General features: G+C 35.5%; 6 protein-coding genes and 1 pseudogene across 7 annotated transcripts; 3 read left to right on the forward strand and 4 right to left on the reverse strand.

Moving 5' to 3' along the window:
* Nucleotides 1-1,267: 1,267 nt before the first annotated feature.
* LOC140987208 (agamous-like MADS-box protein AGL29) lies at nt 1,268-2,191 on the forward strand. The gene has a single exon (XM_073455628.1). The coding sequence runs from the start codon at nt 1,283-1,285 to the stop codon at nt 2,042-2,044; it is 762 nt and encodes a 253-aa protein (XP_073311729.1). The 5' UTR covers nt 1,268-1,282; the 3' UTR covers nt 2,045-2,191.
* A 3,251-nt stretch (nt 2,192-5,442) lies between these two features.
* LOC140988489 (cytochrome P450 72A397-like) lies at nt 5,443-5,772 on the forward strand. Its single transcript, XM_073457497.1, has one exon. The coding sequence runs from the start codon at nt 5,443-5,445 to the stop codon at nt 5,770-5,772; it is 330 nt and encodes a 109-aa protein (XP_073313598.1).
* A 511-nt stretch (nt 5,773-6,283) lies between these two features.
* LOC140988014 (solanesyl diphosphate synthase 1, chloroplastic-like) lies at nt 6,284-9,606 on the reverse strand. The gene is made up of 6 exons (XM_073456852.1): nt 8,785-9,606; nt 8,556-8,680; nt 7,768-7,895; nt 7,581-7,684; nt 7,272-7,399; nt 6,284-7,074 (listed from the first exon to the last, which is right to left on the reverse strand). The coding sequence occupies exons 1-6, from the start codon at nt 9,014-9,016 to the stop codon at nt 6,526-6,528; spliced, it is 1,266 nt and encodes a 421-aa protein (XP_073312953.1). The 5' UTR covers nt 9,017-9,606; the 3' UTR covers nt 6,284-6,525.
* A 1,034-nt stretch (nt 9,607-10,640) lies between these two features.
* LOC140988988 (major pollen allergen Ole e 10) lies at nt 10,641-11,644 on the reverse strand. Its single transcript, XM_073458131.1, has 4 exons — nt 11,451-11,644; nt 11,302-11,336; nt 10,987-11,221; nt 10,641-10,852 (listed from the first exon to the last, which is right to left on the reverse strand). Exons 1-4 carry the CDS (start codon nt 11,500-11,502, stop codon nt 10,812-10,814), a joined length of 363 nt encoding a protein of 120 aa, XP_073314232.1. The 5' UTR covers nt 11,503-11,644; the 3' UTR covers nt 10,641-10,811.
* Nucleotides 11,645-12,680: 1,036 nt separating this feature from the next.
* On the forward strand, nt 12,681-19,976 carry LOC140987278 (fatty-acid-binding protein 3, chloroplastic-like). The gene is made up of 5 exons (XM_073455727.1): nt 12,681-13,115; nt 13,687-13,788; nt 13,910-14,065; nt 14,146-14,360; nt 19,741-19,976. The coding sequence occupies exons 1-5, from the start codon at nt 12,878-12,880 to the stop codon at nt 19,897-19,899; spliced, it is 870 nt and encodes a 289-aa protein (XP_073311828.1). The 5' UTR covers nt 12,681-12,877; the 3' UTR covers nt 19,900-19,976.
* On the reverse strand, nt 19,967-22,061 carry LOC140987277 (receptor-like serine/threonine-protein kinase At1g78530). 2 transcript variants are annotated; one of them, XM_073455726.1, is made up of 6 exons: nt 21,802-22,061; nt 21,538-21,686; nt 21,083-21,421; nt 20,579-20,833; nt 20,363-20,496; nt 19,967-20,281 (listed from the first exon to the last, which is right to left on the reverse strand). In XM_073455726.1, exons 2-6 carry the CDS (start codon nt 21,671-21,673, stop codon nt 20,099-20,101), a joined length of 1,047 nt encoding a protein of 348 aa, XP_073311827.1. In that variant the 5' UTR covers nt 21,674-21,686; nt 21,802-22,061; the 3' UTR covers nt 19,967-20,098. The 2 variants fall into 2 exon arrangements, with proteins under 2 accessions (XP_073311827.1, XP_073311826.1); XM_073455725.1 differs by having other exon boundaries at nt 21,538-21,692.
* A 1,354-nt stretch (nt 22,062-23,415) lies between these two features.
* Nucleotides 23,416-26,222, reverse strand: part of LOC140988490 (SH2 domain-containing protein B-like) — a 15,345-nt pseudogene continuing 12,538 nt past the window's right edge.

Here is a 26,222-nt window from a genome sequence, read left to right on the forward strand (position 1 = left end):
AAATTATTTTATTATAAATTGTAAATTATTAAAAAAAAACTGTAGGGCACACACATATTAATTGTATCCGACACCTACTAAATATATCTAAATATTAAATTGATATAGAAAAGAAAGTATTTCTCTGGTGACTCCTGAGTAGGTTTCTTGTGAAACGGTATTTGTGAGACGGGTCAATTTTACCGATATTCACAATAAAAAGCTCTTAGCATAAAAAGTAATAATTTTTCATGGATGACCCAAATAAGATACCGGTCTCACAAAATACGACCGTAAGACCGTCTCATACAAGTTTTTGCTTTTATGATATACAACTAAAGTTTTTGAATGTCGGTAGATATGTTTCAATTTCAAAATTTAATATATTTTAATATCTATACTATTAACTTTTGTTTATTTTTCAAAAAAAATTTATAATCCGAAGAATATTCTTTATCCACATAACTCTATATTTTACCTTTATTTTTTCATTATATCTTCTTTTTACATTTCAATTTAAAAAAATTGATAATTTTTATTTTAAAATTTAAAAATTGATAATTTTTATTTTAAACTTCATTTTATTTTTTTTAAAAAAAATTATTATTAAATTAATTTCAATATATCAATTATGACTTGATTTTAGAGTTGGTTAAAATACAATTAATTGCTCGACCGAATCTAATTATGATTAATAAATCAACGATCAATGTGAAAACAAGGATTACATTGATTCGTCCACTTTGACTTCGCTTACTTTTCTTTTTTAGTTGAAGGGATCCAAAAAATCATTCCGATCTACTAAAGTTACGGAGGAAATTTCTTCTTTCTAAGCATACATATATATTAGGTTAAATATTTCCATTTTGTTTTTAGGTTTTTGTAAATAACTTTTATTTAATAAATTTAATTAAAACAGGTCGGAAACTGGAGTAATTCAAGAATGTTCATTTATATATCTCCTCAGTTTTTAATAGTTTGCTTCAAAATATATGATTTTTGAGAAAGAATTAATGATGATAACTGCTATGCAGGCCTAGTTGGCATTATTGCTACAATAATTAAATTTGAGAATTTTGGATGTCAGAGTAGTTAATGCGAAGGAATTTTTGTGTGGTAAATTAGCTAGGGGAAAATTGAAACGTGACTAGGTATCTACTCACGGATCTTTTAATTAAGGAAACGATTTTGTGTTAGTTATGTCAAACATATGTTTCTAAATATAAGTAAGTCGAGATTTTCTCCTTTGGGTATTTTATGTTATTTACAATCTTTTCATTAGCTAAAGAACATACTACTCAACATGACGTTGAAGAAGAAGACCACCCAAGGTCGGAAAAAGATTGAAATCAAGAAAATTGAGAACCTGAGCAACCGGCAAGTAACCTTCTCCAAGCGGCGCGTGGGGTTGTTCAAGAAAGCGAGCGAACTCTGCATCCTCAGCGGGGCCGAAGTAGCCATCATTGTCCACTCGTTAGGGAAGCGTGTTTTCACGTTCGGACATCCCACGAAGGATGCAGTGATCGACCGCTTCCTGAAAGAGATGTCGGAGCCCGGAAGCCGTGGCGATGGTCGGGAGAACTGCGCCTCCACGGCAAAGGTAAGGGATTTTAACAAGCATTATTTGGACATGTGCAAGGAGCTGGATGCCGAGAAGAAGCGGAAGGAGATGATCGAGGCGGAGGGTTATGGGTACAAACTGGGAGGAAGTTTCTGGTGGGACGAGCTAGTAGATTCCATGGATGTGGAGGAGCTAGAGCAGTACATGGCAGCCTTAGGTGAATTGATTAATAATGTAACGATGAGAGCAAATGATTTGATGCACGCACAGAGTTCCAGTTCTCTGTCAGGGCTTCCGCCGCTGCCCGTGCCGATCACCACCTTTGAAGGCGTTTCAAATCTGGACGTGGAAGGGTTCACGACGTTTGACGAGGCCGCTGCGATTTTGAACCAGAATCCGGCTAATGGTGGCTTCAATTATAGTGGTAATAATAATAGTTGCATTTTGCCGAATTTTGGTGGTTATAACATCAACCAATCCGAATTTTGGACAAGGGATGGGTGAATTCCCAAAGTTTCGAATTAAAATTCCGAAAGTTTCGGATTGGTTGATGTTATAATTTCGTTTACAGGGGTAGTTTCTTATGGTACATTTTAAAAATCTAACAAGTCAGCACTTTTTATTTTTATGAGGTGGAAATATTATTTACGGGTTTAATTTGAGCAGGCTCGTAATTATTATTGAATTTAATGAAACTCTTATTACACTTCCAATCAATAGATTAATAGAAATTCATATGGCTTAGAACAAAAGGACCTATGCAAATAGGAATTCCATAATCATGTCTAAATTTGATTGCTTTAAATCTTTGGGGGTGCGAACTTATCTTAACCTTAATATTCCGAATTTTCAATGTATTATAAGTATATTTATTGTGTGCTTTGGTTCGTACGTTGCAATAAATTTTGAATCAGTCGCTTATTATTTTTTTTCTAATTACTTGGAGACAATTTAAATTTGAAGCACTCCTTGAATTAAAATATAAAGAAAATTATTGAGTTAATGCCATATTTTAATGTGATGACGGATAACAAGTTGTTTTTTTTTTCTTTAAAATTTATTTAAGATTTGAATAGAACTAAATTTGGAGAGATTTCTTTGTCGAACATATAGAAGGAAACACTTCACCGAATCTTAAAATAGATCAACCTTTTTTTATGGTCCACAAAACTTTGATGTAGTAATAGTTTCACCGAATCAAAAAGTGGTATTCCTTAATTATTCTTCATTTATTATTGACTAGGTATTTACTATACGATTTTTTTTCGTGAGACGGATCAACTATGTCGATATTTATAATAAAAAGTAATACTTTTGACATAAAAAATAATATTTTTCATGAGTGACTTAAATAAAATATATGTATCACAAAATTGACCAGTAAAACCATCTCACTTGAGTTTTTGTGTTTATTATTATGTCTTATCAACTTATAATCTTTTTTCGATTTTAAAATGATTAGGTATCTTGTGAGACGGTCTTACAAATTTTTATCTGTGAGACCGGTCAATACTACCGATATTCACAATAAAAAGTAATAATCTTAGCATAAAAGATAATACTTTTCGTGGATGACCCATCCGTATCACAAAATACGACCCGTGAGACCATTTAACACAAGTTTTTGTCTTTTAAAATATATCCCCAAAACAAACTACTCTTGTCTATACGTTGGCGTTTAGTCAATTTCTTACATTTAGGTATGTAATCGAGTCGAGCCGAGCCGAACTCTTGAATGTTTAAAATTGGCTCGTTTATAATCGAGCCGAGCTCGAGCTTTATTTAACGAATATATGCATGGCTCACGAGCTTATTCAAGCCTTTATCGAACTTAAACAAGCTTAATAAATATGAATTATACATTTAAATTTTCATTAAATTAATTAAAAATAAATTATATATTTAAAGAAAAATATATTATTCTTATTAAAATTTGTAAATTTATTATAATAAATAAATTTAATAGATTTTTCTATATATTTCATAAATAATATGCAAAATCAATAAATCAAATATCAAAACTATTATTTTTTCATCTAAAAGATTACTCATGAACTTACCAACGAAAACATTCACGAGATAACGAGCCGAATAATGTAAAGCTTGAGTTTGGTTTGTTTATCTTAACAAGCCTCATTAAACGAGCTCAAACGAGCTTTTATCGAATCGAGCTTCGAATAGCTCACAAACGGTTTGGTTCATTTACATCTCTACAGTTACATCTACTATCTATTGTATTTTATGTGGAGTTATGTTACATCTACAATAAAAATTATACATATGATTACCTCTCTCGCATTTGATTATAATAATTTATATTTCTTATTCGATTTAACTCTTAAAAAAGAAAAATAACCGTGTTTTATTTATTACATTGTTATTTGTTTATATTTTTATTTAATATTCTAAAGCTTTGTTAAATTTTCATATTTCATAATTATAAAAATTAATCTTATTAAATCATATTTAATTTTGTAAATGTCATAACTAAATTTGAGAAATAAAAAAATCTCTAAGACATAATATTTATGTATTATATTAAATACACAATGTGCGTGTCCAGTCGCTGATATAAAATAAAACATAATACCCTTAGACCATTGAATTTTTATATGACCTATCACAAAACCATTCTTTTTTTCAATTTTGATCTAACTTCATATTTGATATTTATATTTAATTTCATATGCTTGTTAGCAGTGGCGGAACCAGAAATATGGCTCTACCCGGACTAGAATTTTAAACTCTAAAATCTTTTAATATTTTAAATTGATCTATCCGGACTAATATCATATTATTTCAAAATTATACAAAATTTACATATAAATTTTTTTAAAAAAATTGGGTAACCTGGGCTTTATTATTATGTAGCTCCGCCCCCGCTTGTTAGTAATATATATAAAAAAAATTCACTAATTTTCCCAACTTTTTTCTGAGGCAACTCTTTATCATTCTAGAAACAACAACTCTTAACTAAAGAAAGTATTTAAAATTCTTTATTTGTTAAAAAAATAAAACTAAATACAGTATTTAAAAAACAAAAATACATTATTAATATGCGCATAATATTCTTATTATTATATACGTTGCAGCTTAAATAATTGTACAACTTATAACGTCTAAGACCAATATTTACTAATAAATTAAATCAAACCATGAAAAAAGTTAACAACGCGCAAGTTTACCTACAAATTACAATCAGGAAACCCACTTACGGTGTGCGTAATCTACACCATAAGATTGATCGATGAATTTAATAGCTCGTCATGTTCCAGTTGATGGTATTTGCGCTTTGTGTAAAGTAAATTACGCTACTGCGGGTCATGATTTGTTATTTTGTCAGGATATAAAAGATGTATGTGTGGAGGCATACTGCGTTTTCAGAAGTTTTGAAAAAATTCAGGGGAGCAGATTTAATTGAGATAGCATCTGTGATATCGAAGCTCTGAGGAATTAATCAAGAAAATGGAAACCAGAACATGGGAATGATGGGTATTGAAGATGTCATTGAAGAGAGTGGGCCTTTTTATTTTGACGAGTCTGATACAACTTCATGTTTGCTGGTTTGGACTAGAGTGCTGCTGTGCCAATTTCAAGAATGGCAATTTGGCAATAGACGAGGTTTTGCGAGTTTTTAGGAATTCGGAGCCACGCTTTGAAGGGTTGAATCAACTCAAAATTGTAAGATTCTCTCCTCCTAATTTTTTTTATTCAGCCGAGATTCATGTATTTTCTCAAAGTTTTAGAAAAATTCGAACTTTTAATTTTAATCATATTCAGAAGCCAAACTGGAACCTCTCATTGTTTTTAAGAATTTCATGAAAATAAACACATGCATGATATAATCCTTCCCCGACAAAGAATCCATTCAGTCCTAGAGGAAACCAGAATCGCAGATAAAAATGATTCTACAAGAAGTCTTGAGGCTGTACCCGCCAGTACCTGTCGTGGCTCGAGGTTCGACACAGACAGTGAAACTAGGAAACTTGACCATACCAGCAGGCGAACATTTGAAGCTGCTGATTGCGGAACTCCATCATGATCCCGAGATTCGGGGAGACGACGCAAAAGAATTCAAGCCTCAGAGATTTTCCAAAGGAATTTCTAATGCCGTCACAAACTCCAGCAGTTTTGTACCATTCAGCTGGGGTTCCAGGATCTACATTGGCCAGAATTTCGCTATGATTGAGGCTAAAATGGTTCTTGCTTATAAGATTGGAACTTGGACCTAACTCAACCCAAAAAATAGCTCAAGAGAGGAGGATTGTCCAAGCCCATATATACAACTCCCAGTTATTTTATCCAACCGATTTGGGACAACTAACACTTGCAATGATTCTGCAACGGTTTTCATTTGAATCGTCACCGCCTTATTCACATTTTCCCTTTTCGCTTCTTAGGCTGAAACCACGGCATGGTGCTGCCGTAATACTGAGGAATCTCCGACAACAGACGTGACCCACTTCCTAGGACCCACTTCCAAAAACTTTTATGTGCATGCTTCGTGTTATATTAGTGATATTGATTAAGGATAAACAGGTAGAACCCTTTAATTTTTGGTGACATCATTATCTTTTGATACAGTCATTCGTAACAAGCCACTTATTTTTCATGATCACCCACCATTAAAAAGAGGAAAAAAACACATTTTTTGAGGTATTTTTTATGCCACAGTAAAGAATTGCAAATAAGAGATACAATTACATGATATTAGGTTCTTCATGACATTGTACAATCAATGCACAACAAGAATTTGAATTTCATTGTCTCGTATAGGTCATTGTCTAAAAATGGCCAAAATAAAGTGTAACATCAGCTACAGAAATTGCTCAAATACATATTACAGGTAAAATCTGCTGTTTCTTTTGGTGCGACTTCAGCCAAAAAACCATCTGCAATGGCAATGACTTTGCCCCCAAACGCCTTTTCCATTAAGAGATTCATTTAACTCGATCAAGAATCAACTATATGTCAGCATATACCCATCATTTTATTCGTCCCAAGTTAAATTTCACCATTTGTTCTAGTGCCAACTTGAAGGAACTAGAGGGTAGGCATTGAAGACTTCGAATAGCTTCAATAGCTTTCTTTCTTGCCAAATCTTGTGCCCTTTCAATCCCACCACAGTTCTTAACAATATCAACGGCCTCTTCAAGAGAACCAGTCTCGGAAAATTCGGATTCGATTATATTTCTCAGTTTTGTTTCTTTCTCCAATGCAAAGATCACGGGTGCTGTCAGATTTCCCTCGGCCAAATCACTTCCAGCAGGTTTACCTAGTTGCTCTGCTGATTGAGTAAAGTCTAATATATCATCCACAATTTGGAACGACAGCCCCAAATTCTTCCCATACTGGTACATCTGCTCAATTAAATCAGCATCCACTCCACTGAATATGGCGGCTCCTTTAGTGCTAGCAGCAATCAAGGAGGCTGTTTTGTAGTAACTCTTGATTAGATATTTGTCAAGTTCAACATCACAGTCAAACAAACCGGATGCCTGCTTTATTTCACCGCTAGCAAAATCTTTAATAACCTGCAACACAATTCATCAAGCGAATCTGTATGTAAAATTATCTCAATTCTCAAAAATATATCAATTAGGGCCTTCAGGCCTCCCATTTGGGACTGTCTGCTTTGTTATCATAGATAATCATACTATTTTCCTCTATTTGCCTAAAAAATTCTAACTTCGAGAGAAAAGTTTTAAATTTAGAATAGCATTCTGCATACCTGGCTGATAAGCTTTATGACTTCAAGATTTTCAAGGTTCGCCAAGTACCATGACGATTGTGCAAACATGAAATCTCCAGCCAATACAGCTGTTCTTGTACCGTAAAGTTGATGGACGGTTTTTTTCCCTGCAAAGGAATCAGCATATCGGAAGCATTCAAAGAACTTGGAATAATTCAGTGACGAGTGTTATAATACAGAACTTGTAAACTGAAATATATCTGCCAAAGTAATGCATATATGATCTGTGATTTAATGAAGAGATATGCCACAAGAATTTTCTCAAGGTGTTGGACTTGGCAAGCTAACCTCTCCGCAGGTCACTTTCGTCTAATACATCGTCGTGTATCAAACTTGCTGTGTGGATCATTTCAATAATTTCTGCCAGCCTTCTATGTTCTTTGGTGAGATCCCTGAATCATTAATGGTAAGCTATAAGTGTGTCGAATATAGTTTTGCCATAAACTGGTTAAATTGGATGCCAGATTGTGCTTACTTCAAACCAGCAATCTCCGCAGTTGCTCTAGACACAAGGAAAATTAAAGCCGGTCTCATCCTTTTGCCACCAGCTCCAAAGATTTGCTCAGCAGCAGACATCAGAACTGGATTTTCTGCACCAACGATCTAAAAGTGACGCTTGTCAGAAGAAAAAACCGTCATAATGGGAATGGATGGCTGATAAGTTGAATTTGACACACCATTTCTACACCAACTACCTTGTTGACAAATCTTAGCATTATTTACACAACTCATCCAATGACGAGTAGTTGATCTCAGATTCACCATTTAATGTGGATATACAATGGTACACGTTCATACATGTTAAACCGTTGTAGTCTGAACTCTGAAGGGTAACATTATAGCGGATGAATATATAGGAAAATATAATTAAGGAGAAAAATGCTAATCAAAGACATTGCAACGGCAAGTTGGTTCATGAAGGCAAACCCCATCTTCTACGTATAAGAATGAAAAACATACAAAGAGGGAAATCAAACATTAACTCTGAGATACATTTCTAAGGAAAGGAAACCATTAAAGTGAAGGTGACAATCCAAAAAGAATGATATGAGAATTCTATGAACAATTTCATCAAGTCACAGATATCCAAGTTCGAAAACTCATAATCACCATATGTTGATTCAATATATACCAGCAAATTCCATCTTTCAACAGTAATACCAAGGTTAACCACCTCGAAGAACTAATTGATCTCGTTACCACGATAGTAACAGTACGAACTACAAACTGAACCTTCCAAAGCATACCAATCATGAAACTTACTGATTGAAGATTTTTGTTCAGCGTCTGTAAGTCATCGGCCACCACTTCGAATAAATCCGATATTGAAGAAAGCTTTGTTAACTCTTTAGTCAAATCCAGTACGGGCGTTGGGCCAGCAGCGATCTCTGCAACGGTAAAGCACAATCACAACCTAGAAGTTTTTAGAACTCTAAAATGCCAATAGAAACTCATCCATCAACAACAGAAGCAGCAAATGAAATATTATCACCGTTGAGAAAAACTTCTGGAGTCTTGGTTGAAAACACGGGACACGGACCAATTTCGCGCCTGTGGCACAACGATTTCCGAGCTTTGCATCCATCGACGTTCCGTAGCAGACCCTTGGAGCAATTTCTTACAGAAAAGCGATCAAAAGAGGCATTGGAAGAGCAGCCGCATGCTACAAAATCCAACCTTGTTCTCCCAAACTCAAGATTATGAGAAGTAATTGACAACATCATCAGAATAATATGATTTAACTGAAAAGCCACCGAATTTCCTCTAAAATCAAGAACGCTATTTCAGAAACTTTCCAAGTCCCTCGTTTCATGAACACCGAGGAAAAAAATTAACACTTCAACATTAATAAAAAGCGAATCTTTACACAAAACCGAATTCACCAACTCAAATTGTCAATTGGGTGTTAAGTATATAACCTTCCTCTCTTTTTGCGCACAAGAGTAACGGAAGTTTAACTACAACCCAAGCCGATGTTTTTCAATCTTTATTGTGCGTAAGTATCGAAATATAAGTGGAGCAAGAAATACCACACATATATGAAGTTCCAATATTTTGCATCACACAAAGGGTATCGAGTTTTGTCCTAAATAGAAATACTTTAATACCTAAAGTGAATTAAAAGAGGCGGTGGGAGCGAGACAGTGATTTTTCAAGGCACTTTGATCGTATTCCGAACGGGCAGAGAAAATTGAGAGGCAATGAATGAAACTACGAAGCACCAGAGATACGCGACCTCATCTCGCAACCAACAGCCTCAGTGAGTCAAGCAGAGGCTTTGCTGAGTTGGTGGCCAGTATTCAGCGGTGTGTGCATATGAGAACCAGGATATATTATTACTGATTAGCCACGTGTGTGATAACTATTGGTTTATTTGAAGAATTATATATTTCATTCGTCAGCCAATACCGTAAATCATCAAAGCCAAATACTTGATTTCACGTTGACTTAAAGAACAAAATCCCTGAGAAAACCATAGTTCTTCCTTTTTAATTTGGTGCAAAAATATATTCAAATAAGATGTTTCTTTTTAAAAAAAATTCATGTTGCACGAAATTTTTTTAAGATAAAATCATTATGTTGAAGTGGAGTCGAATATCTTGTTTTTACAGTAGATACTATTCCTGAAGGACATGAATCAACAGAAGCAAAATGTCCTCTCAACACAGTTCTTGCTTGGGCAAAACGTGTGCCACCTGATTATCAGTATGCAAGAAATGCTTGAAAGTGAGTCCAACACATATCTTGGCTTATAGAATCAATGGTGCTTCCATGGATAGTGGTAATCATGAACTGTGCATCAGTATCTAGAACGCATTTTGTCCATCGATATTGCCAGCAAGAGGCCTTGTCTAGCAACAAATAATTCAGCCATCACTAATGAAAAATAGTTCCCAAGGAGATCTAAATATGAAATTCTAATAGCCCTTGACATTAGAATTGAAAAACAATAAAATTTGGAGATTTAGATATTGTTTGAATCCTTTTTCAAATAATCTTATATATTTACTTGATTGTAAAAGCAAACTCAACCTTCCTCTGAAAAGGTGGGATTTATTTATATAGAATTTTAAAAAACAAAATAACTCTTGATTTTCAGAAAAATATTGATGTAGAATATATACCTATCCATGCCGCAGCATATTCTTATTAGTATATTTCAAAATTCCATGATTAATTGTGCTTTGTTGGCTGCTCGACTTAATATATGAATCAATTGACATTCCTTCACAGATATCCACTTGACTAATTAAAGATATGCTAAATATATATTATGAGATTGATAATTTCATATTATTCATGTTAGCTCAATTATTTAGAACAAAAAATATGAAAAGAGAACTTAAATTAGTCAGCACCAATATAATTTATATTAATGACGATATACACGCTTCTAATATATCTGTAGTTACCATGTCTGCACACTATATATAGCTAGCTATACTTAGTAATATCAGTATTATAATTCTGTATGATATTACTTAAAGTTTTAGTATATATATTAATCTCCCAAGCCTGCTAGACCTCTCCAAAAGTATCGTAGCTGCAGCTTCCATAGCCTGCATGCAAAACCAACAAAAAAATATTTAAGTCATAAATTTGTACGTGAAGTTGAATCTGGCTCTACCACCAATCAAATTTTCTGTATTAGAAACCGCGGATTGTTTCTTGATTACAACAGACGTGGACTTACTTGGATCGGTGATGACACGGAGTCCAGTGCCTCCGAAATCACAGTTCCATCTGTTCCTGCCGCTGAACTGATAATACAGATTCATGGCTACGGAAGCATGGTTATATAAATTATTTGGTAAAGAGCAAGCACCGCCCGGCTGAATCACCCTGCAGTCCACAATGCTGCAGGCGTATTCGATGTTGTTCGACAGTGGGGCCTGCTCGCTCGAAGGTTTCGCCACGCACCAATCCTTCTGCATGCAAAAACATATATGTATATGTTACATATATTGCTTACATTTTAATTTTAGCTAGGTAAGTTATAAGTACACACCTCCTGTCCTCTTGCCGATCTCATCATGTGGAACGCTGCATCCGGAGAAATGATTTTTTTTTAAGATAATATGGGCATTTCAAAGCTCTGAAATATTATTTGAAACTNAAAAAAAAAAAAAAAAAAAAAAAAAAAAAAAAAAGACCTACCCGAGACTGAAAATAGCAGGAAGTAAAGAGAGACGAAAGCTAATTTAGCCATTTGCTGATTGATATGATATGCAACATTTGTACGAGGATTATATAGAACGGATACATTTCTTCAACAAGGAGACATGGCATTTAAGTATATCTGCCTACGATAACAAGAATGTTGTCTAGAAGGGAAAGCTACGCAATATTTCTTATTTAGCTGCAATAATTTGCCTTGGAAGCGTTTCTAATTGATTTCGTATAACAAGAAATAAATTTTTGACATTAACTTCAAATTTAAAGCTTTCGCTCAACTACTTACCTTGAGAAGGCTAAACAAACGAGGCGAAACGCATTTCTCCACCAATGTTATTTGATGTAAACCCTTAATTCATTTGAGTTAATATGTAGTAATAAACAAATGACACGCATTATGTTTGTATGATAAAATATTATTTATTAAAAATAACGAGTAATATTGTTATAGAATTATTTAACTATCATTTGGTGTGTATGTGGTAAAACTCCGGACTAATGCAAAAGTTTACAAACTATGTTGTTCATGTAAACAATTGTATTGAACAAATCTTGTATGACAAGCTCGTCCGATAAGATGTTGACAGAGATAATCGAACTCATGACCATTAACCAAACGCTCATATATTTTATCAAATCAAACACTCCATTGAAGGCATTATCTATATTTTTTATACGATGCATGAGGTTTCTAAAAAATAGAGCATGAAGTTTTATTTAAATTTTAAAATGAAATTTAACAAAATTTTAAATAAAAAATGCAGGAGATAACTATAAAATTAAAAGTTAAATATGAAATATGAAGTTAGGTAAGGTGAGTAAACTGTATTTTTGGAATTATAAAAAAGCTTGTCAATATACCAAAAAAATAAAATAAAAATGCATGACATCTAAATGCTTCGAAGTTTTTACGCCAATTGAGTTTTACAAAATACCATCTAAAACACAAAACAATTTTTTTAATTTAATAAAAAATTATTTTAGTAACAACCATATCATCTATTTTTTTATATATAAAAAATTAAGTTATTAAATATTTCTTAATAGATATATGTACTCTGAATTTATAAAAAAATTTATAGCAACTATTTTCAAAAAAATCTAAAATACTAAGATATTTCTTTTTCGTTATCTAATTTATTTGAATTTATAAAAAAATATAGGATTATAAATTTTAAATTTAATAATAAGTTGTCCTCTATTACAGTCGGATATAGACACGGGATGACGTACAGAGACTTCCCATAACCGTCCGGCGGTGGAGGCTTGTGTAAAGACACCAACTTGTCAAAATCATTGTTATTACCGTCAACCTACGAATAAGTTATAGCACACCTAAGCCTAAAGCCATGTACACATACATCCTATATTAGTAATCCAGCTCCTGCGGACAATCACATTTACAGAAAATGGCCTCAATTTCGGCAATGCCCACCCAAGTTTGCCTTTCATCGCCCACCAGAATCAAGTCCCTTGATGTGAACCCAAAAATCTGCTATCTTGAATATACTCCAAACAATCCTTTATCTTTATCGAACAGCGGCGCGGCCTTTTCCAACTTATCCACATTTAGGACTGTCCCTGTCAAAAGGAATTCGGCTAGACTTCACACTCACGTCTCACCAAATGCTGTTGCTTCTTCTTCTGGTAAATAACTGTATTATTGGGTTTATTCAGGAAATTCTTGTGAATATTTTGTGGAGCTGTTAGTTCCATGTCCTAATTAAACGCAAGAAAAAGGTATTCTTTTTGTTGACTTGTTTGGAACGCGTGCTTTGCTTTCTTAAAGTTCTGGCAGTTCCCTTTTTACTCCAAGAACCTTTCCGGGTTGGTCTTATTGTGGAAAAGTGGATCATAGAATCTCATTTGGTTATAACTTGGAAGTGTGTGATGAGGTTTATCTTTGACGGGACTGACGCTCCAATGAAGAAAAAGTTACCTGTAATTTTTCTAAAGTACGAATATCGTTCCCTTCACAGATTAACTCGGTACCCGACTCATGTTATGATAATTTTATATGATGATGAGTTGCGAGTAATATTAGTCATGGTTTGAACGTAGAATTTGATCATATATACGTTAATCTCAAGTGGTGACTTAGTATTAAAATTGACTGCCGAAGTACATGTAAATAGCACTGGAGTTGTGAAATGCGCATTTCTTTGCCACGTTCGGTATTCTTGTCAATTATTTAATGGCATTGATCTCTTGACTTCAGCTGTGGATCCAGAATACATAGAAGAACCTGGAACCAATGTGAAATTTCAGTCGTCACTTAACCTTCCTGGTTGCTCCTCTTCTTTGTCCTTTCTAGGAGCTGGTTAGTTGCTTCATCTATTTCAAAATGCCATTCATTGTTGCAGCAACTGTTCGAAATAAATAATATCTAGTTCTCATGCCTTTATGGGCTATAAAATATTTGCCCTGTGTTTTATTTATAGGATACAGGGAAAAAGTCATTGCAATAATCGGAGTTAAAGTCTATGCTGCGGGACTATACGCAAATCCAACAATCTTTAGTAAGTTAAGTGAGTGGAGAGGGCGTTCATCTGAAGAGTTACAGCAGGATTCATTGTTCTTTGATGCTATTTTCAAGGGTAAGTATCATCCAAATAAGCATTTTCAATCATGAGAGAGGAGGGTTGCCAAAATTGACTCTTTCATTTTATAAATGCAGCTTCTCTAGAGAAATCACTTCATATTATTCTGGTTAGAGATGTAGATGGTAAAACGTTTTGGGATGCCCTCGATGAGGCTCTCTCTCCCAGAATCAAATCACCAAGTCCAGTGGATGCATCTGCACTATCATTATTCCGCAGCATTTTTCAAGGGAGGCCCTTAAAGAAAGGAACTCCCATATTTTTGACTTGGTTGGACCCAACCAAAATACTTGTGAGTTTGAAATCTTTTGTGTGCGATAAATTTCACCTATTTTGACACTGAAAATCGGCAGTTCTTTCCTTTGAGTAGTGTTGGATGGCAGCAATTGCCCTCATTCCCATTTTCACTCGCGGCCGCTGATGTGATATAACAATCAAAACATGACGCCTACATTTGAGTTATATTGTTACAACTAGTTATAAATTTTGACACATGTGCTTGGTTCTTTGAGGAGACCGAGAAAATTATACATTTATTTCCATTTCTCCTCTACTTTATCAGTAAACCTCCCATTATAACTGTTGGATAATGATTCAACATGTCAACTTGACTTGGTAAATTTAATCCAGCACATGGTTATCTTCTAGAAGGATGGTGGATTATGGTAGTTAGGATATTTTTCTATTGTAAAGTCTTGCAAAACACATGTATATATAAGTGTGTGCAAGACACGTGAAACAGATAAGCTCTCTCTCTTTTTTACACCCCTGTACGAAGCAATAGATTTAGAGAGGAAAAGCTTCTGTGAGGAAGAACAGATTGCTCTTACAAAACTCTCATTATTGTGTACCGTGTGATTCTTGATTCTAGTGAAATTTCTTGGCCGTGCTCCAAAGTGGATGTAGGATTCAATTTGAATCTGAACCACTATAAATCCTTGTGCACTTGTTCTGTTTCTTGAATATTCATTCTTGCATGCATTCGATCTTGTGTTCTCGGTGAATTTGCGGTTATTCTCGGTTTTTCAATCTACTCGTTTGCTGCGCATCACAACAAACTGGTATCAGAGCCTCGTCTCGTGACAAGAATGGGAATATCGAAATTTGAGATTGAAAGATTTGAGGGCAAAACTGACTTCTCGATCTGGAGAAAGAGGATGAAGGCTGTTTTGGTCTAGATGAAGGTGGCGAAAGCACTGGAAGGAGAAAGTAAATTGCCTGCGACAATGAGTAACGATGAAAAAGCGGATATTCTTGAACAGGCCTACAGCACGATAATCTTGTATCTAAGTGACAGAGTTCTGCGAGAGGTTGACAAAGAATCAACGGCTGCAGGAGTTTGGCTAAAATTAGAGCAGTTGGACATGACCAACAATCTGTACAATCGCATTCACTTCAAGGGAAAGCTCTTTGGGTTTAAAATGTTGGAGGAAAAGAGTTTAGAGGACAATCTTGATGACTTTAATCGCATTGTCATCAATCTTGAGAATCTTGGCATCAAAGTTGAAGATGAGGACAAGGCAATATTAATTCTGAATTCATTGCCGAGAACACACTCAAATTTTGTTGAAACGATGAAATACGCCAAGGAAACCTTGACACTGGAGGAAGTACTGACAGCTATTAAATCCAAAGAGGTTGAAGGAATAAATACGAAAGAAAATTACGATGGCATAGGACTGTCCGCTAAAGGCAGATCAGAGAAAAGAGATCAAAAGGGCCCAAGAAGAAAAAGCCGATCAAAGTCTAAAGGAAAATTAAAGTGTTTCCACTGTCACAAAGAGGGTCACTTTAAGCGTGATTGCCCTGACAGGAGAAGAGGGGGAAATGAGAGACACAAAGGCGATAACACTGAATCTGATGATGCAGCAATGATATCTGCCCTGACAGGAAAAGAGGGGGAAATGAGAGACACAAAGGCCATAACACTGAATCTGATGATGCAGCAATGATATCAGAAGGATATGAAACTTCAGACGTCCTAACTGTCTCAATAAATCAAGAGGAAGACAAGTGGATACTTGACTCTGGCTGCACCTTCCACATGACTCCAAACAGAGGTTGGTTCGAGACTTATAATAGTTGTGATGGTGGAAAGGTGATAATGGGAAATGATGCTCAATGTTCAGTAATAGGTGTTGGAACAATCAAAATAAAGATGACAGACAACACAGTCAAAACAATTACTGAGGTGAGACATGTTCCCGGGCTCAAGAGAAATTTGATCTCACTTGGAAGCTTAGACAGTAAAGGATGCACATTTAGAGCAGTGGGTAGAGTCCTAAAAGTTTTCTCAGGATCCTTACTTCTAATGAAAGTTATTAAAACACATGGCCTATATGAGCTACAAGGAAAAACTTATGTGCCTAATGTTAACACAACCATAAAGGAAAAAGCTGACATGACCAAGCTATGACATTTACGTTTAGGACACATAAGTCAAAGGGGCTTAGATGAGCTGAATAAACAAGGTGTATTTGGTGAGGATCTAGTTGGGAAATTAGAGTTCTGTGAAAATTGCATATTTGGGAAACAAACCAGAGTGAAATTCGCAAGTGGATCTCATACAACAAAAAGGACTGTTGATTATATCCACAGTGACGTTTGGGGGCCAAGCACTACAAAAACTCTAGGTGGAGCCAGATATTTCATTACTTTCATAGACGATTTCTCAAGGAAAGTTTGGATATATACACTAAAGCACAAGAACGAAGCCTTCAAGACATTTAAACAATGGAAGACCTTAATTGAAAATCAAACGGGCAAGAGGATCAAAAGGCTACGTACTGATAATGGTCTTGAGTATGTTGATGGGGAATTCAATGAGTTTTGCAAAGAACATGGCATAGCTAGACACAAAACTGTAAGGAAGACTCCACAACAGAATGGGATTGCAGAAAGAATGAATAGGACCATTCTTGAGAAGGTGCGATGTATGTTAACATTTGCAAACCTTGGTAAACAATTTTGGGGAGAGGCTGTGAATTCAGCAGTGTATTTGATAAATAGATGCCCATCAACAGCCTTGAACTTTAAAGCCCCAGAAGAAATATGGACAGGAAGGGCAGTTAGTTACAATAACTTGAGGATCTTTGGCTGCCCAGTATATGTTCATGTAAGTGAAGGCAAATTGGAACCAAGATCCAAGAAGTGTAAATTTCTTGGATATTCAGAAGGTGTAAAGGGTTACAGATACTGGATGACTGATGATAAAGGGTCAAAGGTAATTTCCAGCAGAGATGTGATTTTTCATGAGGAAGAAATGCTTGAACAAAGATCAAAAATCACAACTGAAATCACCCTCCAGGAACCTGAGAATACAAGTGATAAAACCACTCTTGAGGTGGAGTTAGAAGGTGAAACTTATCCAGATGTTTCTCAGACACAAGCTAATAATGAAAATGAAGAACTTAGAGGATACCAATTAGCTCGGGACAGAATAAGAAGGGACATAAGACCTCCTGACAGACTTGGATATGCTGAACTCACAGCATATGCACTTGCAGCAGCAGATGAAGTAGTTGGTGATGAACCAAGGAATTACAGAGCTGCCATGATCAGTAAAGAGAAATCTGAGTGGAAGAAAGCCATGGATGATGAGATTAATTTGCTTATAAAAAATCAGACATGGCAGCTAGTTGATGCACCAGAAAAACAGAAGATAATAGTCTGTAAATGGGTGTACAAGCTCAAAGAAGGGATTCCTGGTGTTGAAAAACCAAGGTACAAGGCTAGGCTTGTAGCAAAGGGATTTGCACAAAAGGAAGGAATAGACTTCAACGAGATTTTTTCACCTGTTGTGAAACATACCTCGATTAGGATACTTTTATCCTTGGTGGCCTACTATGACCTTGAACTTGAGCAAATGGATGTTAGAACCGCGTTCCTTCATGGTGATCTTGAAGAAACAATATACATGGCTCAACCGGAAGGGTATGTTAAAGCTGGAAGTGATCAAAAGGTTTGTCTACTAAAGAAGTCGCTTTATGGATTGAAACAAGCACCGAGACAATGGTATCTAAAGTTTGATCAATACATGTCAAGTCTGGAATTTATAAGAAGCTCTTATGATAGCTGCGTGTACTTCAAGAAGCCATTGAATGGTCATCCCATTTACTTGTTGCTGTACGTAGATGACATGTTAGTTGCAAGCAAGAGCAAAACCGAAATTGATAACTTGAAGAAGTTGTTGAGGTTGGAGTTTGAAATGAAAGACTTGGGAAAGGCTTCAAAAATCTTGGGCATTCAAATTGTGAGAAACAGGGATAAGAGACAACTAATTCTATCCCAAGAAGCTTATGTCAGAAAGATTTTAAGCAGGTTCTCTATGGAAGAATCAAAATCAGTGATTATGCCGTTAGGAGCTCATTTCAAACTTAGCTCAAATCAGTCACCGCAAAGTGAAGAAGAGAAAGAACATATGGGGAAAATTCCTTACTCCAGTGCAACAGGCAGCTTGATGTATGCAATGGTCTGTACAAGACCAGATATTGCATATGCAACAAGTATGATAAGCAGGTTCATGTCAAATCCAGGCCTTGAACATTGGAGAGCAGTCAAGTGGGTATTAAGATACTTGAAAGGATCGCACAATTATGGACTTGAGTACAGTGATACATGGAAACTTGATGATGATATCACTGGCTATGTAGATTCTGATTTTGCTGGAGACAAAGACAAGATAAGGTCACAGACTGGTTATCTGTTTACTCTCTATGGCAACTTGGTCAGTTGGAAAGCTACCTTACAACCAATTGTAGCTTTATCAACTACTGAAGCAGAGTATGTAGCAGCAACAGAAGCATTTAAAGAAGCTCTGTGGATTAAGGGACTTGTCGAAGAACTAGGAGGGATGGAAATGAAAGCATCAGTGTGGTGCGACAGTCAAGGAGCTGTTCAACTTGTGAAGAACCCAATTCATCACGAGATAACCAAACACATTGATGTTAGACTACATTTCATCAGAGATATAGTGGCCCAAGGGACAATTACGGTAATGAAGATTCCCACAGAAGACAATCCGGCGGATATGCTTACTAAAGTAGTGCCAAGTCATAAATTCTTGCATTGCCTGAAACTGATCAAAGTTATCAAGACACCTTAGCTGGAGGTGGAGGAGAAAGACGGCCAGGAAGTTAACATGATGAATCAGGTGGAGAATTGTTGGATAATGACTCAACATGTCAACTTGACTTGGTAAATTTAATCCAGCACATGGTTATCTTCTAGAAGGATGGTGGGTTATGGTAGTTAGGATATTTTTCTATTGTAAAGTCTTGCAAAACACATGTATATAAGTGTGTGCAAGACACGTGAAAGAGATAAGCTCTCTCTTTTTTACACCCATGTACGAAGCAATAGATTTAGAGAGGAAAAGCTTCTGTGAGGAAGAACAGATTGCTCTTACAAAACTCTCATTATTGTGTACCGTGTGATTCTTGATTCTAGTGAAATTTCTTGGCCGTGCTCCAAAGTGGATGTAGGATTCAATTTGAATCTGAACCACTATAAATCCTTGTGCACTTGTTCTGTTTCTTGAATATTCATTCTTGCATGCATTCGATCTTGTGTTCTCGGTGATTTTGCGGTTATTCTCGGTTTTTCAATCTACTCGTTTGCTGCGCATCACAACAATAACATATCTAAATTATTTTGTTATTGTGAATTTGTAGGTTTGTGTGTCATCTGAGGGTATGCCTTCTCCAGTTGATGCTACAATTGAATCGTCAAACGTTGCATCTGCTCTCTTTGACGTATTTCTTGGAAGCAATCCAGTGTCTCCATCATTGAAAGATTCAGCTTCTAATGGATTTACTGCAGCTCTGAAGTAAATGAACACTTGTTGAGTTCAAATTAGTCTTTTTGTTCCCATGTTAGTTTGGTTTGACGAACTGAAACTTTTCTCATTGAATCAAGTTTCATTGTATCTATTTATGTAAACGTACTTGGTATCAATACATTGAAATGATACAATACACATTTTCATAGATATTCAGAAGTTTGAGTACATTTGCAAGTTCCTGATGTAAATTATTCTGGTCTTATCTGCTCTAGCATCTTCACTACTTCAGCCATTGTAGGTCGTTTAGTCGGCTCTGACTCAAGGCACATCAATGCTATGCTAAATACATGGTTAATTTCGTCAGCTGGACAACCTTTCAAAATGCTGTCAAGTACACATTCTTCTCTCTTATCTTGGACAACTGTCTTAACCTGCAAAAGTATGATGTCTGACCAAGTTTATCCTTGAGAGAAGATTGAAAATATGTACTTTCGAAAGATTCAAAATTTTACCCATGTCACCAGCTTAGTTCCCTCTTCTATGAATGATTCGTCCGTGGGTTTTTTCCCCGTTAGAAGCTCTAGCAATACAACACCAAAGCTGTAAACATCTCCTTTTGCTGTTGCTTTCCCCGTGTCAAAATATTCTGCAGAAGAGCGAGCAAAAGATCATCAAACGTTTCTGAAATTAATAAATTTAACGACGTAGTATATGACTATGTAGCATACCAGGAGCCAAGTATCCAAAAGTTCCTGCAACTAATGTTGATACATGAGTTTTATCTGGTTCCATCAAAGTGGCTAATCCAAAATCTGATATGCGAGCCTCCAAGTTATGATCCAACAATATGTTACTCGACTTAATATCTCTATGTATTATGTGAGGGATGCAGTCGTGATGAAGGTAGGATATTCCCCTAGCGGCTCCAACTGCTATTTTGTATCTTGAAGGCCAATCAAGAACCAACTTGTTCATAGATTTTCCTGCATAAAAGCGGTACAGCTTTTACTTAATGTGGTTGCTAATAATTATGCAACTTCAAATCCAAATTTAAATGTCATGTTTCGATGCACTAAGTAGGCAAACATATAGAACATCAGGGGAGGCAATTTTAGTTCTCCAATCATCTATCTCCCAATAGTTGCATTAATTTGTAACTAGTTCAGACACGACACTAAAAGTAATTGTTGCATCTTAGCAGAAATTTAAAAGATTGATCTTCATATGCATACCATGAAGAAGCGTATCCAAACTGCCGTTCGGCATTAGTTCATAGATAAGAAGATTATACTGAGGAGCAGCATAGTACCCATGAAGGGTCACGATATTCCGATGCTTAATATCCCCCATAGCTTCCAACTCCCTCTCAAAACCGCGATCGTGCTCTGCGCTGAATCTGTTGAGTTTTTTAATAGCAAAGGATATGGATTCGTTAACCATCAGTTTGTAAACTGTCCCATAACCTCCGGATCCAATAACATCCTTGTTGCTTAGTCTCATTGTCTTCTTCAAGAACAATTTTGGTTCCAAAGAATTGGTCCTCTGTGATTTAAACATTACTAGTTTCCCACCTGTTCCAGACATCATAATACATTTTTGTCTTCAACTTGAGGATCAAAACCATTAAACTTATGCAAACTATGCATGATTTAGACCCCAAAGATCAAAGGTTAGAAAGCCTTAGTACCTGTGAAACTGTCTTGGAAAACCATTTGTTTTCTTTTCCATCTACGATAACAGAGGATTGCCATGATGATTTTTGAGATAACAAAAGCAACAACTCCAATCGTGATGTAGATTGGTAGCATCTGCGTGTTTTCCATTTTTAGTGACGCCCTGCAACTTCGAAAAACGTATATTTCGATTGGTTACTACGATATATTAACATGGTCTAGATACTGTGGGATCAATGATATAGTAGTCCATGCAGAAGCTAAAAGTTGGGACATACCTGTATTATGCTCTTAAGCAAAGAACATCAGTTTTTGACAAGTGCAAGCAGATAAATTCGAATACATTGATGTGAACTAAGCAGTGGACGGTAGTTGTTTACAAATTAGGCTGTTTCTTTAAAGTGTTTTCCACACTGAAAAAGGAAAATTTTGGTTCATATTTAGAGAAGATGTCGGTTCACATTGGGGTCAATGGGTAGTGATTATTACTATTTTCACAAGCAAAGTTCGTGATTTTCAACGAGGAGTTGAAGTACGCACATACATATATGTATTTTACAGAACTGCCAACCTGTTATGTTGTCCACATCATTAATACGGATAGTTGGGTATCAAGCCTTTATTTGTCCCACCTGTTTAATAAAAAAAAATAGATAGTACGTACACAAAAATATAAAAAAAAATTATACAAGGGAACTGTCGATTAATATATGATAAGGAGTTATTTGCCATTTTGGAGCATACAAGGGATAAAATTCAATTTTAAAACAGTGTTGAGACTGGAAAGTTTGAAACTACAAATGATCTCCCACACCATCTCATCTTTCATGTGATTAAGAAAGCCTTCTTTTTATCTTCCATAAAAAGTCATGTGATCCCAAGCTTAAAAAGTTTACGAAAATTATGATATTTTTCATTTGTCACCTGCTTAGATAAAATCGATTATTAAGCAATTACACATATAGCTGTGGATAAAGAAATAATGGCAATTGAGGGATTTTTTTTTTTTTTTTTGGCAAAATATACACAAACACGCACACACTAAGTTCGCAAATTTAGTGTTGATCTAAAAAATTATTATAAAGATCATGAGATATTTTAAATTTGAGATGCTGTTTATGGGGCGCATTCTTCCTTGTCCATCTTGATTTTCCTATTATTAATAAAATTCTTAAAGGTTTTTTCTTTTGTTTATATGAAGAATCATGTGAAGATCTGCATCTGTCCGTAGGGTTAGGACNTTTTTTTTTTTTTTTTTTTTTTTTTTTTTTTTATCCAAACAAAGAACTGGATCTCTAATTTTCACAAAGATATACGACTGTCAATTCAAACTGTCAATGTTATTGGACTCTGTAATTAAAACAGGCCATATTGGTATGTTTTTTAGGGTCTTTTACTGGGCCCGTTGGGTTCATTTCCAATTTTGCATTAGGGATGGCAATTCCCTCCGAACTCGTTGGAGGATCCGATACCCGACCTGAATAANTATATAGTAATTATATTTATTTATATTAAAGATTCATCAGTCAATTCACCGATTTTCGGAGTTTTCAATACATATAATCATAAATTTGAAAATTAAAGAAAACGATGCTTTGTATATTATATATATTATATATATACACACACTTATTATAAAGCGTGAATAATTTTTCTTATTGTTCATTTAAATAATTTTTTAAATATTCATAACTTCATTGAAACAATTTAAATTTGAAAAAATTCAATTGTATATGATAATTGGGTATTTGGGTAGGATATGGGTATCCGATAATCCGATGGGTATGGAGATGAAATTCAATACCCGATGGGTATGGGGATGAATTTAATAAATGGATATGGGGATGGATGTATGAAATCCAACCCATACCTTACCCATTACCATCCCTATTTTGCATCAACATTTAGGCCAGAAAATCAAACATGACATAACTCCTCCCTCTTCCAATGGATTCATTAATTGAATAGATATCAAATCTTTATGATGACGTGTTTTGCCGAAAGCATCATTATACCAAGTCATTAAACAAAATAATTAATGAGTTTTCAACTGTTACAGAAAAAGGATTTGGTGGCAATGGTCTCTCACTATCTACTCTTAGAAACTCACAAGGTTCAGTCCCTTGCACGTGCTGAATTCATTTGATTCACTCGGTCGAATCCTTCCACCAACTGTATACAATTTGATATATATAATGACAAAATACTGAGGATTTAGCGATAGAAATTACGCAAACTTATATGCACACTGATAAACGACCCTTCTGCTGCTAGAAAAACGGCTCTTCTGGTGCAAGCAAGAAGACTTCGTTTCTCCAATGAGATCTTGAGACAAGATGATTATATATTGAATCTTGAGTGCCTAAAGAACTTTTCATACCCTGCAAAATCTTGACAGATCATTCACAGACCAGTGGTGGGTACAAAGTTGCTCAGCTAACAGATTCATTCCACCACTAAATTCACAAAATAAGTCAAACGAAGAAAAAATGGGGATAAATTTAGGCTTCGTGCCTTGCCAATCGCGCTAGCTCAGGCCCTTGAAGTAGCATATTTTGCAGTGGCTGCATTTCTTCTAGGGAAGAACTGTAAAAGACATAAGCAAGATTACATTACCAGTTGACATAAAAGTATTCTCTCAAAGACAATTAATCAACATTGTACTGTTAGATAAATAAGTAGAAAAAGAAACAGGACTCAGAAGGATTGCTTATTTACTCAAGCCATTACTATCAGGTCTCTTTCTCGAATTGTCAAGAAAGGAATATTAGCCCATTCCTTTCCGGATTATTATCTTAAAAGTGTATGGGTTTAAGGTAACTTACTGAGTCAATCATGTGAATATAGAAAGATGGAAAATTGCCCTTGATAACAATGTAATTTCTTTAGGAACGTCTATACAGATACTACTGTCATTGTGACTAGGATTTAAATAGCAGGAAAAGAAAATAAAACCTGTGTAGAGAATCCAGGGATAGTAAGCTGTGGTGAATAGAGTGGTCACTACCAACATAAGTCACGGCCAGATTACCAGCATCTGGATGAGGCCAGCTTCTTGATGTAGGGAATCGCAGAACAAATGTTCCAGGATCTTGAAGACCTCCTTGGCAATGAAGATTAAATTCTGCATCTTCCTTTGAAATGAATCCTTCGATCCACAATGGGGACAGTGAATCCCACATCACAGTGAGCATTTTTTTTTTTGACAAATTAAAATAACATAAATTGTGGCCAAACAATTAACTGCTGATGGAGCAGTTGGTTTTTAAGGACTTAGCATACATTTGTAACTAAAAAACATCCAGAGTACAGAGAAACCTGATCTGCAATGTATAACAGGTGATCTTCACTAGCTGAAGCTGCAATTTCCTTGAGCAGTTGACATCTATCTGCTGGGCCTCCCAGGCAGTATTTGAAGACAACCGAATCTGAAATTGGACTTAAAATGTTGTTAGGATCAGAGTTTGTCGCTTCACTACTCTCGGATGCAGATTGTCGACAAAAAATTAATGAGGAGGGACCACATGCTGCCTTTTTGAAGAGAAAATAAAATTGAAAACGTGGTTGGAGGAATCTTCAACGAAATTTCACGGGAATTACGTGAGAAGACAGAAGACACGTTTTATACGCGTCTTCACACGGTCAAGAGGCTCTATAAATAGAGCTCCCTCTTTCATTCTGAAATCATCCCTTCTTCGAGTTTTCTCTCATCTTATAACATTCTATAATATTTGTGAGGGGTTTGTTCTCCTGTATTAAGAGAGTGTGTGTTATCTTTGGAAACACAGTGAGTGAGTTGTACACCACAAAATATTATAGTGGAAATTCGTGTCATCTTGTCCGTGGATTTTTACCCTAATAATTTTTAGGGGTTTTCCACGTAAATCTCGGTGTCCAGTTTATTCCTTATTTTTGGGTTTTATTATCTCGAATTATCGCACGTGGGACCAACAAGTGGTATCAGAGCCTTGGTTTAAAATTTCTTAAAATTCTGAGTATGCTCTGTGGTTGCAGCCTAGACTGATCTTCCACATCAGAAAAGATTTTTTGAGATTTTTTATTTAAGGCGGGATTATTTTGTTCAGTCTACTAAAATTGTTCTAGACATAATGGCGGGCAGGTACGAGATAGCAGAGTTCAACGGAAGCAATTTTATGCTGTGGAAAATAAAGATACAAGCAGTTTTAAGAAAGGAGAATTGCTTGGCGGCTATTGGAGATAGACCGGTGGAGATTACGGATGATGGAAAGTGGAATGAGATGAATGATAATGCTGTTGCCAATTTACACTTGGCTATTGCAGACGAAGTATTGTCAAGTATATCTGAGATAAAAACAGCAAAAGTTATCTGGGATACTTTGACAAAGATGTACGAGGTCAAGTCACTACACAACATGATTTTCCTAAAGAGAAGGCTTTATACTCTTCGGATGGCGGAATCCTCATCGATGACCGACCATATCAACACATTAAATACTCTAGTTGCCCAACTCACTTCCATGGGGCATAAAATAGGGGAAAATGAACGTGCGGAACTTCTACTTCAAAGTCTACCAGATTCATATGATCAACTTATCATCAATATTACCAACAATATTCTTATGGGCTTTCTAAGATTCGACGATGTCTTAACTGCGGTTCTCGGAGAAGAAAGCCGGCGCAAGAATAAAGAAGATAGGTTGGTAACATCGAAGCAGGC

The sequence above is a fragment of the Primulina huaijiensis genome, chromosome 11, assembly GCF_012295235.1.
Source record: "Primulina huaijiensis isolate GDHJ02 chromosome 11, ASM1229523v2, whole genome shotgun sequence".
Taxonomy (NCBI): Eukaryota; Viridiplantae; Streptophyta; class Magnoliopsida; order Lamiales; family Gesneriaceae; genus Primulina; species Primulina huaijiensis.

Bases quoted from the DNA above. Each gene is read 5' to 3' on its own strand.
- LOC140987208 (XM_073455628.1), top strand. From the start codon at position 1,283: ATGACGTTGAAGAAGAAGACCACCCAAGGTCGGAAAAAGATTGAAATC.
- LOC140987278 (XM_073455727.1), top strand. From the start codon at position 12,878: ATGGCCTCAATTTCGGCAATGCCCACCCAAGTTTGCCTTTCATCGCCC. The intron at 13,116-13,686 runs GTAAATAACTGT...TCTTGACTTCAG, and splicing joins TGCTGTTGCTTCTTCTTCTG to CTGTGGATCCAGAATACATA. The intron at 14,066-14,145 runs GTAAGTATCATC...TTATAAATGCAG, and splicing joins CTTTGATGCTATTTTCAAGG to CTTCTCTAGAGAAATCACTT.
- LOC140987277 (XM_073455726.1), bottom strand. From the start codon at position 21,673: ATGGAAAACACGCAGATGCTACCAATCTACATCACGATTGGAGTTGTT. The intron at 21,422-21,537 runs GTACTAAGGCTT...TGTCTGGAACAG, and splicing joins TTTCCAAGACAGTTTCACAG to GTGGGAAACTAGTAATGTTT. The intron at 20,282-20,362 runs GTAAAATTTTGA...ATACTTTTGCAG, and splicing joins GAACTAAGCTGGTGACATGG to GTTAAGACAGTTGTCCAAGA.
- LOC140988489 (XM_073457497.1), top strand. From the start codon at position 5,443: ATGATTCTACAAGAAGTCTTGAGGCTGTACCCGCCAGTACCTGTCGTG.
- LOC140988014 (XM_073456852.1), bottom strand. From the start codon at position 9,016: ATGATGTTGTCAATTACTTCTCATAATCTTGAGTTTGGGAGAACAAGG. The intron at 7,400-7,580 runs GTTAGCTTGCCA...ATTCCTTTGCAG, and splicing joins CGAAAGTGACCTGCGGAGAG to GGAAAAAAACCGTCCATCAA. The intron at 7,075-7,271 runs GTATGCAGAATG...ATTGTGTTGCAG, and splicing joins TCATAAAGCTTATCAGCCAG to GTTATTAAAGATTTTGCTAG.
- LOC140988988 (XM_073458131.1), bottom strand. From the start codon at position 11,502: ATGGCTAAATTAGCTTTCGTCTCTCTTTACTTCCTGCTATTTTCAGTC. The intron at 11,337-11,450 runs GTAGGTCTTTTT...CTCCGGATGCAG, and splicing joins CCTGCTATTTTCAGTCTCGG to CGTTCCACATGATGAGATCG. The intron at 11,222-11,301 runs GTGTGTACTTAT...TTTTGCATGCAG, and splicing joins GATCGGCAAGAGGACAGGAG to AAGGATTGGTGCGTGGCGAA.